General features: G+C 41.8%; 1 protein-coding gene across 10 annotated transcripts in view; it reads left to right on the top strand.

Annotated features, from left to right (window-relative positions):
• CCDC30 (coiled-coil domain containing 30) overlaps window positions 1–12495 on the top strand; it is a 124265-nt gene that overhangs the window by 85220 nt on the left and 26550 nt on the right. For all 10 annotated transcript variants that reach the window (XM_078452005.2, XM_078452006.2, XM_078452003.2 and 7 more), the window contains 2 exons: window positions 7634–7799; window positions 8616–8728. In XM_078452005.2, coding sequence (XP_078308131.2) covers window positions 7634–7799; window positions 8616–8728 — 279 coding nt within the window. The remainder of the gene's footprint in view (window positions 1–7633; window positions 7800–8615; window positions 8729–12495) is intronic.

The raw sequence follows: 12495 nt of genomic DNA, 5'->3' as shown, positions 1-12495 counted from the left end.
TAATATTTAAGCTAGCTATAAGAAAATGGAATACTGTAGGGTAGGGAAATTCTTCTCTACAAAAAGAATAATATAGTATACATTGTTTCAAAACCTGGAGGGAAGCAAGTCCAATTTAGATATTTAGATTATAACCTACTTTTTTCACTGTTCTATTTATCTTCTTTTAAATCTTCTAGAACATTATTTTCACAATGTATCATAATGAATTTAATCCGTTAATGCTGGATATTTACATTTTTCCCAGCTTCTTGCTATAATAAACGATACAATATTTTATCCTTGTAGTCAAATTTTTGTGCACATCCTTTACTACTTCCTTGGAATAAATTCTAGCAAGTACAATTGTAATTATAACTACTTATATGAAATTAAATTATTAAAGAGCTATATAAAATAAAAAGCATAAATCCTTCAGATTTCTGTTCTTTGGCAGTAACCACTTCAAGTGATCAGATTTTTTCTATGCATATGCGCATATTTTTTGTTGTTCTTATTTTGTTAACATAAGTTGAGCCATTTAAATTATATTGCTTTGGAATTTGCCTTTTTCACCTAACAATATTACATGGGCAACCTTTTAGCCACTTAAGAGCTACAAAATCTTAGACAAGTTTATCTTTTCAGTGCCTGTCTGTACCAACTTCATAAGATCATTGTGTGGATTGAATGAGTTATAAGTGGTTGGTTGGCTTATATTATCAGTATATGGCACATAGTAAGCACTTGTATCAGTCCAGGTTCAATCAGAATAGAACTAGTAGGAGAAATATATGTTTAGTAAGAGATTTGGTATGGGGATTTGCTCTTTTTTTTTTTTTTTTTTTTTTTTTTAAGAGAGAGAGCACGCACAAGCTGGGGAGAGGGGCAAAGGGAGAAAGAGAGGATCTCATGCAGTTTCCACATTCAGCACAGAGTCCTATGGGGGCCTTGATCCCACAACCCTGGGATCATGACCTGCTCAGAAATCAAGAGTCAGAAGCTCAACTGACTGAGCCACCCCGGCGCCCCAGGGGTTTGGTCTCTCATGCAGTTGTGAGCAGGGCTACACAGCCTGTAAGGCTGTCTTCATTCGTCTTATGCTGGAGCTTGAAGTCCACTCAGGAAGTGAAGATGGGTACCACAGGAGGGAGAGCAATGTCAAGCTAAACCTATGAGCACAGGATGAACCCATGTCAGTTCTCCCTACCTCCCAACCTGATAAAGTAGGCGTCCTGCAGGAGAAGATGGCCCCCTCATCAAGGACCTAAACGGACACCTGGCCCAGGAGCTGGGGAAGGTGAAGGAGGACCCGAGGGAAGGTGGAGAAGTTGCAGGCCTGGCTGTTGCCTCATGCAGAGGTGAGCAGCAGATACCTGGTGATGGGGATGAGCTACAAAAGCACTTGGTCCGACTTTCCAAGTGTAAAATCCAAAGTGCTTCACTTCCGCCCTCCATTCCCTGCACCAGTAAACTATACATCTTGTAGCCCACTCTAATAGAAACATACACGGAGGTCATGCCTAGCCAAGCTGACACATTACCAGCCACTACTAAAAAGGTGCTGTTGGGGCGCCTGGGTGGCTCAGTCGGTTAAGCAGCCGACTTTGGCTCAGGTCATGATCTCATGGTCCGTGGGTTCGAGCCCCATGTCAGGCTCTGTGCTGACCGCTCAGAGCCTGGAGCCTGTTTCAGATTCTGTGTCTCCCTCTCTCTCTGCCCCTCCCATGTTCATGCTCTGTCTCTCTCTGTCTCAAAAATAAATGTTAAAAAAAAAAATTTAAAAAAAAAAGGTGCTGTTACTATTCTTGCAATATTTTATGTTATTTTTGTTACTATTGCCATCATCATCTTCAGTAAAGTGAGAAATGTTCATTTTTGCCAGAACAAAATGTTTGGGGATGAGGGAAGTAGCAAGAAAAGGAGGCGAGAAAGGTAAGCTTGACCTGGGTCCTGCTGGACCTAACAAGCCACATAAAGGACCTTGGACATGTTCATGGAAGACACTGGTCCACAGCTTTTGTTTCCTGTAAGGTCTAGATCTGGTTTTGGTATTAGGGTGATGCTGGTGTCATAGAATTGAGTAAGTGTCCCCTCTTCTTTGCTTTTTCTGGAAGAGATTGTAAAGAATTGCTATCATTCCTTTTCCTCCTCCTCCTCCTCCTCCTTTTTAAAAATGTTTACTTATTTATTTTTTGAGAGCGAGAAAGTGCAAGTGTGAGCAGGGATGGGGGGCAGAGAGAGGAGAGAGAGAGAGAATCTCAAGCAGGCTCCACACTGTCAGAGCAGAGCCTGACGCGGGGCTCAATATCACAAACTGTAAGATCATCACGTGGGCCAAAATCAAGAGTCAGGAGCTTAACAGATGGAGCCACCCAGGTGCCCCAACATTATTTCTTCTTTAAACGTTTGGTTGATGGGGCACCTGGGCGGCTCCGTTGGTTAAGTATCCGACTTCGGCTCAGGTCATGACCTCGCGGTCCGTGACTTTGAACCCGCGTCAGGCTCTACGCTGTCAGTTCAGAGACCGGGGCCTGCTTCGGATTCTGTGTCTCCCTCCCTCTCTGCCCCTCCCCCTTTTATGCTCTGTCTCTCTCTGTCTCTCAAAAACTGAATAAATGTTAAAAAAAATTTTTTTTAATAAATAAATAAATAGAAATAAATGTTTGGTTGAATTCACCAGTGAAATCACCCGGGCTTACTGCTCTGTTTTTGGAAAGTTATTAAATATTGATTTAATTTCTTTAATAAGTATAGGCCTATTCAGAATATCTATTTCTCCTTGTGTAAGAGCTGTTAGATTGTGTCTTTCAATGAATCAGTCCATGTCATACAAGTTATCAGATGTGTAGGCATAGAGGGGTGCCTGGGTGGCTCAGTCAGTTAAGCATCCAACTTCAGCTCAGGTCATGATCTCACAGTCCGTGGGTTCGAGCCGCGCGTCAGGCTCTGTGCTGACAGCTCGGAGCCTGGAGCCTGCTTGGGATTCTGTGTCTCCCTCTTTCTCTGCCCCTCCCCTGCTCATGCTCTGTCTCTCTCTGTCTCAAAAATAAATAAAAACATTAAAACAAAAATTTTTTTAAAAATGTGTAGGCATAGAATTGTTCAAAATATTCCTTTATTGTCCTTTTAATGTCCATAGGATCAGTTGTGATGGTTCCTCTTTCATTTCTGACGTTAGTAAATTGTGCCTTCTTTGTTTCTTGATTAGCCTGGCTAACGATTTGCCAATTTCATTGATCTTTTCAAAGAACCAGTTTCATTGTATTTCTCTATTGTTTTCCTGTGTTCAATTTCACGACTTTCTGCTCTGATTTTTGTTACTTCTTCTGCTTTCTTCAGGATTATATTGATCTTCTTTCTCTAGTTTCCTAACATGGAAGCTTAAATTATTGATTTTTGATCTTTTCTTTTATAATATTTGCATTTAATGCTGTTAAGTTTCCCTCTAAGCACAGCTTTTGTTTCCTCTCACAAATTTTGTAAGTTGTATTTTCATTTTCATGTAAAAAATTTATAATTCATAATATTTTTAAAACTTCTCTCAAGACTTCTTCTTTGACATGTATTATTTAGTAATCTCCAAATATTTGAGGATTTTCCAGCTATCTTTCTGTTATCGATTTTTAGTTCCATAATATTATTGTAAACAGTTGTGTGGCATTCTGTAACACAAATATATTATAATTTATGTGAAATGCTTTTTAGATATTTTTGCTGTTACAAATAATGATGTAACAAATATCCTTGTACATAGACTCGATGATAAGTGGTATACAAAGGGAGGCTTAGGATGCTGTGATAGTGCATAGCAGAGACACCTCATCTGGTCTGGGGAACTCAAGAAAGCCTTCCTCAAAGAAAGCTATTCGAGCTGAGTGAGAGGTATTTGGGATGGATGGCTAAAAGAGAATATTAGGGAAAGGAAGGTCTGGAAGAGGAAGATAAGGGAAAGGAGTTGCAAGGAAGGAATAAGTGTAGAGGATGACTTATTTCAGGAAGTGAAAAAAAGCTCATTTTGCCTGGAGCAAAATGCTTGGGGGTAGAGGGAGGGCAAGAGAAAGAGGCTGGAAGGGTAAGCTAGCTCACAAGCCATATTGAAGTGTTTGGACTACATGATATGATGAGATTGTGGTTTAGAAGGACCACTCTGATTGCTATATAAGGGATAGATTGAAAGAGAGGTTAAGGCTATTGGGGAGACAGAGAGTTTTATCAATCCACTGATTTCTTAATTTCTTTTTCCTTTTTTGGCTGGGTATAGTATATGTTATTGATGGTAATGACAAGGTAGGGTTCCCCAAGTCCCTCCCCTTCTTCAGGAGGCCTAGGATAGAAACTGTGGAGGTCAAATGATTCTCAGTGTGTTAAGGGATGCATTGGGGCAATGACTCCCCAACAGTCCTTCCTCTTGCTCTCGCTGGGACTGGTGGTCCAGGAGGCTCTTACTCCTTGGAGGCCATGTGGACCCTAAGGTCTGCCACCCAGTTGGTGTAGCCAAATTCATTGTCATACCAGGAAATGAGCTTGACAAATTCGTCACTAAGAGCAATGCCAGCCCCAGCATCGAAGATGGAAGAGTGGGTGTCACTGTTAAAGTTGCAGGAGACAAGCTGGTCCTCAGTGTAGCCCTGAATGCCCTTGAGGGGACCCTCCAATACCTGCTTCACCACCTTCTTGATATTGTCATATTTGGCAGCTTTCTCCAGGTGGCAGGTCAGATCCACAACTGATGCATTATGGGTAGGGACATAGAAGGCCATGCCAGTGAGCTTTCACTCAGCTGGGATGACATTGCCTGCAGCCTTGGTGGCACCAGTAGAAGTAGGGATGATGTTCTGGGCAGCCCACGGCCATCACACCACAGCTTCCCAGAGGGGCTGTCCGTGGTCTTCCAAAGGGCAGTGATGGCATGGACTATGATCATAAGTCCCTCCACAATGCCTAACGTCATCATGGATGACCTTGGCCAGAAAGGCCAAGTGATTTGTGGTGGAGGAGGCATTGCTGACAATCTTGAGGGAATTGTCGACCTTCTCATGGTTCATGCCCATCACAAACATGGGGTCATCAGGAGAAGGGGCAGAGGTGATGACCCTCTTGACCCCACCCTTCAAGTGAGCCCCAGCCTTCTCCAGGGTGGTGAAGACCCCAGTGGACTCCACAACATACTCAGCACCAACATCACCCTATTTGATGTTGGCGGGATCTTGCTCCTAGATGATGGAGATTGCGGATGCCTGGGTGGCTCAGTCAGTTAAATGTCCAACTTCAGCTCAGGACTTGATCTCACAGTTTGTGGGTTTGAGCCCCACATCAGGCTCTGTGCTGATAGCTCAGAGCCTGGAGCCTGCTTTGGATTTTATGTTTCCCACTCTCTCTCTCTCTCTCTCTCTGCCCCTCTCCCACTCATGCTCTGTCTCTCTCTCTCCCTCTATCTCTCAAAAATAAAATAAACATTAAGATTTTTTTAAAAAAGAAGATGGTGATGGGCTTTCCACTGATGACAAGTTTCCCATTCTCAGCCTTGATTGCGCCATGAAATTTGCCATGGGTGGAATCATAGTGGAACGTGTAGACCATGTAGTTGAGGTCAATGAAGGGGCATTGATGTTGACAGTATCCACTTTGCCATAGTTAAAAGCAGCCCTGGTGACCAGGTGCACAATAGGGTAGGGCCACATTTGTTTACTCTAACCATCACCACCATATCTGGAGGATGCAGCTGGCACTGTACCAGGAAATGTGGCCATCTGTCGAGTGGGGAGGAGCAGAGAGCTTTCTTAATTTCACTCATTGGCATAGCTGGTTTATTTGTTAGTCTTTGTTCAAGCTATATGTAATATAGGAGTTAATTTCTAACATATTTGTGAGTTGCTCTTTAAATGTTGACTTCCTATATTTCAATGCCGTTTTCCAACTCCTAAATTCTATTGAGGTAACTCAACTTTCTTTAATTCTAGCAGTTTAAAATTTCCCTTTCAGCCCCAAAGCTTTTCTCTTAGTCTGGCCACTTGATCAGAAATTCAGAATGGAACCAAAAATGGGAATGCAAGCTGGTGCAGCCACTCTGGAAAACAGTATGGAGGGTCCTCAAAAAACTAAAAATAGAACTACCCTACGACCCAGCAATTGCACTACTAGGTATTTATCCACGGGATACAGGTGTGCTGTTTTGAAGGGACACATGCACCCCTATGTTTATAGCAGCACTATCAACAATAGCCAAAGTATGGAAAGAGCCCAAATGTCCATCAATGGATGAATGGATAAAGAAAATGTATACACACACACACACACACACACACACACACACACACACAATGGAGTATTACTCGGCAATCAAAAAGAATGAAATCTTGCCATTGCAACCACGTGGATGGAACTGGAGGGTCTTATGCTAAGTGAAATCAGTCAGAGAAAGACAAAAATCATATGACTTCACTCATATGAGGTCTTTAAGAGACAAAACAGATGAACATAAGGGAAGGAAAACAAAAATAATATAACAGGGAGGGGGACAAAACAGAAGAGACTCATAAATATGGAGAACAAACTGAGGGTTACTGGAGGGGTTGTGGGAGGCGGGATGGGCTAAATGGGTAAGGGGCACTAAAGAATCTACTCCTGAAATCATTGTTGCACTATATGCTAACTCATTTGGATGTAAATTTTAAAAAATAAAAAATAAAATTAAAGAAAAAGAATAATAAAGAAAGAATGGAACCAAAAAGAAGTGGACAGTAATAGCTGGGAATTGCTCAGGTTTATAATGATGAAACAGGTGAAGGGGGTGGTGCTGGTGCAGGGGTGGATGTGAATGGGAGAAGTTCAGCTTAGAGAGCCTGTAAGCCTGCACTTAATATCGGGAACCATGACAGGAGCTGGAAGTGCTGGAGGTTGAGAGTGAGGAGTCCCACGTCTCAAATATCAATCTTTGCCAGTAAACCATCATTTTTTTCAGAAAACTGAAGTTAGAGAAAGGGAGTGCTTGTCCCGTCTCAGTACTTTAATGACCCAGCATGTAAGTGCTACCTCAGCATCCTCATCATATTCTTCTGGGTAATCTCCTAGATCCAAAGAGCCTTGTCGGAAATCTTCCACAACTATAGTCTGATGAGATTCCCTCTGAAGGAGTTAAGTACTTTTGGCCCTTTTGAAAAAGGGTGAATTTCCTCATCAAACACAGGCTCATTTATGATTCAGCTCCTGCAGCGTTAACATGTGTGCATTAGTATCAGTAGTGTTTGTAACTTACAACCCTATATTGAACCAAGAAAATCAAGGGACTCAACTTGTAAAGCAGTGAGGATGAGTAGAAATAAAAGAGGATTCAGGGTTAGAGCCCCACCTCCATCTTGTCCTAGCAAGTTAATTAAAACTCTCTGTTGCCACAGCTTCTTCTGTGAAATAAGGGGAGTTATTTTCTTTTTCAGAGGGGTGGTTTTTTTTTTGTTTTGTTTTGTTTTTTTGATGAATGAGAGAGAGAATTGAGAAAAGCCTCACAAAGGAGGTCCCCTGTGTCAGTCTCTTTATTTTATGGACACATACCCGACCTCATTGAACTAATAAAATCCCTTGTGATGGTATAACAATTTTAGGTCAAAGAATTTCATAAATCCGGTGTGATTTAATGTACATTAATTGCCCTCAGGAAACTCATAGATCAGAATGTAAATGAGCTACGAAAGCAAGTGAGAATCTTACAAGATAAAGGGAATCAACTGGAAATAACCAGTTCTCAGCAACAATCCAGAATTCAGCAACAGGAGGCCAAACTTAAAAAATACTTGGAAAACAAGAAAGAAAAATCGGATGAGGTAAGAAAGTAAATAAACATACTTTCTCAGTTTTCCTGTTTCCATAGACCCGAGTGATCTAATCATAGCTAATAATAGCTAGTAATGAGTGCCTAGCATTTCACCCCTTAGGTTTATCGGGAAAGCAGAAACTACTCTAGGTATTTCAAGCAAGAATGGGTTTAACACAGGGAATCACATGCTTACAAACTGTTGGAAGGGAGATGTAAGGGTGAGGAGAAGGTCAGAAAGAAATGCTGCTGGCCTTTAATAACCCCAGTTCAGAAATCCCAGGGAGGGGCGCCCGGGTGGCTCCGTTGGTTGAGTGTCCGACTCTGGCTCAGGTCATGATCTCACAGTTTGTGAGTTCAAGCCCCACACAGGGCTCTCTGCTGTCAGTGCAGAGCCTGCTTCATATCCTCTGTCCTCTCTCTCCGCCCCTCCCCTGCTCATGCTCGCACGCTCTCTCTCTCTCTCTCTCTCAAAAATAAAACATTGGAAGGAAGGAAGGAAGGAAGGAAGGAAGGAAGGAAGGAAAGGAAAAGAAAATCCTAGGGAAACCAACTGCTGCAGCACCAGAATGGGAGATTTGCAGGAACACTCTCTGAAACCCCTGGAAAGGTCCCATCTGCTGGCAGCCCCTTCACCCACCTGCTAGTGCTAGAGGAGAACGGTGGGCTTTCCTCCCCCTGTGCTTTCCAAACTGTGTTCAAGTGCGTCTCATTCCCAGAAACTAAGCTGGAACTCTGCTATCAAGAAGGTCTGGGAAATGTAGTTTTCAGACTTCCAACCTTACAGCACAGAATGGTCTCATTTAAAAAAAATTTGTTTTTTCAGCATCTCAAGAGCAACGGAGAACTGTCGGAAAAGCTGTCCAAGTTGCAGCAAGAGAAGGAAGCACTGCGTAAAGAATATGCGCAACTTCTGAAGCAGATGGATGCCCATATGAGGTAAACAAAAAAAAGTTCTGGAAAGGGATTTCATGCCTTTTCCCAAATACACCCTTTTCATTTGCCTTCATGCTTTTATTCCCCTTCACATACTTTGCTCAGTCTGGACCACCCCCTCCCCATTTCAACTCTTCATTTCAAATCCTAATTCTTAGACTAGGAGTCACCTTCTCCAAGAAGCCCACCTTTCTTTCTTTCTTTCTTTCTTTCTTTCTTTCTTTCTTTCTTTCGTTTATTTATTTTTGAGAGACAGCGTGAGACAGAGCACGAGTGGGGGAGGGGCAGAGAGAGAGGGAGACACCGAATCTGAAGCAGGCTCCAGGCTCTGAGCTGTCAGCACAGAGCCCGATGCGGGGCTCAAACCCATGGACCATGAGATCATGACCTGAGCCGAAGTCGGACGCTTAACCGACTGAGCCACCTGGGCACCTCTCCAAGAAGCCTTTCTTGACCCCACCAGCCTGGGCTGGGTGAAGTACTCATTCTTTGTATCCTCCTCTTAGCCCTTTGCACATGCCTCTTTGTACTTATTTCAGAGCTTGCCACTTTGTCTTGAAATAGTGTGAGTTACTACCTGTCTTCCTCACCAGACTGTAGGCTTTTCAAGGGCATGGGCCATGGTCTTATTCATCTTTTTATCCATAGTTCTGATTATATAGTAGGTGCTCAATAAAAAATGTGTTTCTGAACTTCCTTCTCTTTCTGCCATTCACTGCTCATCATTCCACCAGATTCCTCCCACTCTCCTCCTCTCTGGAATGTAGCAGAGTAGTTCAGAGTATGGACTCTGGAGCCATATTGCCTGGGAACAAATCCTGGTTCTTCCAGAAACTAGCTGTGCGACCTTGGGTGAGTTATGTAACCTTTCTGTGCCTGAGGTCCCTCATCTTTAAAATGGGTAAAATAACAGCACTTACCTCAGAAAGTTGTTTTGAGAATTAAGTAAATCACTATATATAAAGCACTTACTTAGAACAGTGTTTAGCACACAGCTATTATCATATCTAGTTATTGTTCATTGTTTTTCCGTGATCCACCTTTCTCCTACCAGCTCTGTAGTCTTCTGCTCTATTCCTTCCATTAGGCTGAAATTTCTTATTCTCTTGTGTTCTTACCTGCGTAATTATCACATTGATGAGAATGATTTAAAAACCCCTGTTTACTGCTGTAGAGCAGAGTGTTTTTAGAGTCACTGGTATCCCTTACCTTGCTTTGATCATCATAATACTGAAAAATGTAGAAACCATGGTCAGGGGAGGTTGTGGTTCAGTATGTGTGGTTCAGTTCATGCTGCTTACAAACCTAAAGCTAGAACTCAGTCGTCTAATAGGCTCTTTAGGGGCACCTGGGTGGCTGAGTTGGTTCAGTGACAGACTCTTGATTTCAGCTCAGGTCCTGGCCTCACAGTTTGTGAGTTCAAGCCCAGCTTTGGACTCTGCACTGAGAGTGCAGAGCCTGCTTGGGATTCTCTCTCTCCTCTCTCTCTTCTCTGCTCCTGCCCTGCCCTGCCCTGCTCACTCTCTGAATGAATGAATGAATGAATGAATGAATAAATAAATAAATAAATAACTTAAAAAAAAAGTGAATAACCTATATAGGGCTCTTTCCACATCTTGCCTTGGTATTAGAGGGAGTTGAAAGAATGAAGTGTTAGGTCTAGGGCATATAAAATGCCAAAATTCTTGACAAGTGAGTTGATCCTGAATCTAATATGTGTAGAAATTGCTTACCCAGAATCCTTTCTGTGTTTACTCCTAGTCTCTGTCATTTAAACATAGTTTTATGACTTTACTATCATAGCTTGGATAAAATTTTATATTCTCTTCCTCTTTTTTTTTTTTGATGCAAAAAAGGTGATTTTATTAAAGCACAGGGACAGGACCCATGGGCAGGAAGAGCTCTCTACTGCAAGTGTGGAGGTGACCCTTTTATAGAGTCTGGGAAAGATAAAGTCAAGAGGAAGTTTCCAAAGAGACTTTCACATGCTAAAGACTTACTGGAAGCCTAGATATTGTCAAGCTAAAGTTGTTTATCTCTTTGGCAAAGCATTATCATTAAGACCGGAGGGAGTTCCTGGACTTTTGGCCATTGATGGGATTGCCTTTTTGTTGTAAACTGGTAGAGACTATTTGTTTTTTGTCCTTTCCTGTTTTGGGATAGCTGGGAGTGTCCAAGGACTATCATACATGTCCTACCTGCGGGGGTGGGGGGTTGCTGTTAGCCTGTACTTTACCCCCAGCTTGCCCCATGCTCCCCACTGAAAAATTTTGACCCTTAAATCTTTAAGGTTGTTGAAAGTGGAAGGTCTCATCTTCTGTAGCTTCTTCCTGCTGAGTAGGGGTGTAGAAATGTCCCTACCTATATGGGTCAATATTGTTCAGTTGGGGAAGGTATAGGGGAGTTACAAAAGACAGAGGCAGCTGAATCCAAGGTGGACAATGTGTATGAACCTTCCTGAGTAGAAAGGATCATCTGTTGGCTTGAAGTTATTGCAGTGATGGAGTCTTAGCACCAGGCAGAGAGACATGGCAGAAAACAGTAAAACATGATTAGAATAACTAGAAAGATTAGCCCAAACAAAAGTCCTTTGGTAGTTGACAAAAATCCTCCAGTCCAGAAATTTAACCAATCATTAAAGGGAAGAGAGGGATTGTTTCAAGCACCAATTCAAGTATTCATGTCAGTTAGAAATCCGGAAATATTTTTGTGGTCATCTGGAATGTATACACAGCATTTTGTTTTTATGAGAGTGCAAGTTTCACCTTGTGCAGCAGTTAAAACATCTAATACTATTCTATTTGGTAGAACTGCTCTGTGCATAATGTTATTGAGAGTCATTGAAGGCTTTAACTGTGTAACAGGTGGTGTTTAACCATCACATAGACTCTGTTTTGTTTAGTAAGCAATTAGTCAATCAATAAAAGGTGCTTTTATAGAAACAAGAAAAATACAGGTTAATGGTTAGAGCAAATTACAAACCCAGCGTTTACCAGTGCTACCAGTGAGATTTTTAGATGTCAGGCTTGAAGCATCCTCCAATGGGAGTGGGAACAGGCAGCAGGAATCAGATGGGTTTTTCTGATTAGTAATTCAGATGTCTCTTGTGATCCTTTTGAATGGCCCGTTTTAAGAAGGAATTGTTAGTATAAATTGGGGAAAGGAGAATGAAAAAGAAAGGTACAACCATCATAAGAGAAGTTTGAGCAAAAGTTTGAGGTCTTCCACGGGTTTACAAGAATAAGAAGGCACATTAGTTTGCTCATTGGTTTTCTGAAGGAGGTACAGGTTTTATTTTAGATATAGGAGCCCGTAAAGAGTGCCCCTCTAATTTTACTTCAGTGGGAGTATATGATATGACCCCGTAGGGGACCTTTTATTTTGGAGTGAAATTCCCTACTGTATTGGACTTTCAATTTACCAGGTCTCCTGGGTTTATATGGATGGGGTGGGTTTCTAGTAAATGTCAGATCAGGTTTAGGGAGACTATGGTTTGCATATCCACTTAAGAGATTTATGAATTAACCTGGATAATTCAAGTGAATAACTTAATAAAGTGAATAATTTAATAAAGGACTATAGTCTTTATCTATTGATAGGTCTACAGGGAGAAAAGTCTTTTCATACAATCTTTGGGGAATCCATCCCATTTTCCAGTTGTTTAGATAATCATATGCCCCTGGGCTTTTGTTATTATCAGCACAGAATAACAAGCAAGAAGATTGTCCATACCTGTGGTATTATGACAATTTTTCTGAAGTTTACCTCAA

This window comes from Panthera onca, chromosome C1, assembly GCF_046562875.1.
Source record: "Panthera onca isolate mPanOnc1 chromosome C1, mPanOnc1 haplotype 2, whole genome shotgun sequence".
In the NCBI taxonomy this organism is placed as follows: Eukaryota; Metazoa; Chordata; class Mammalia; order Carnivora; family Felidae; genus Panthera; species Panthera onca.
This window is presented reverse-complemented; position numbering and strand designations above follow the sequence as displayed.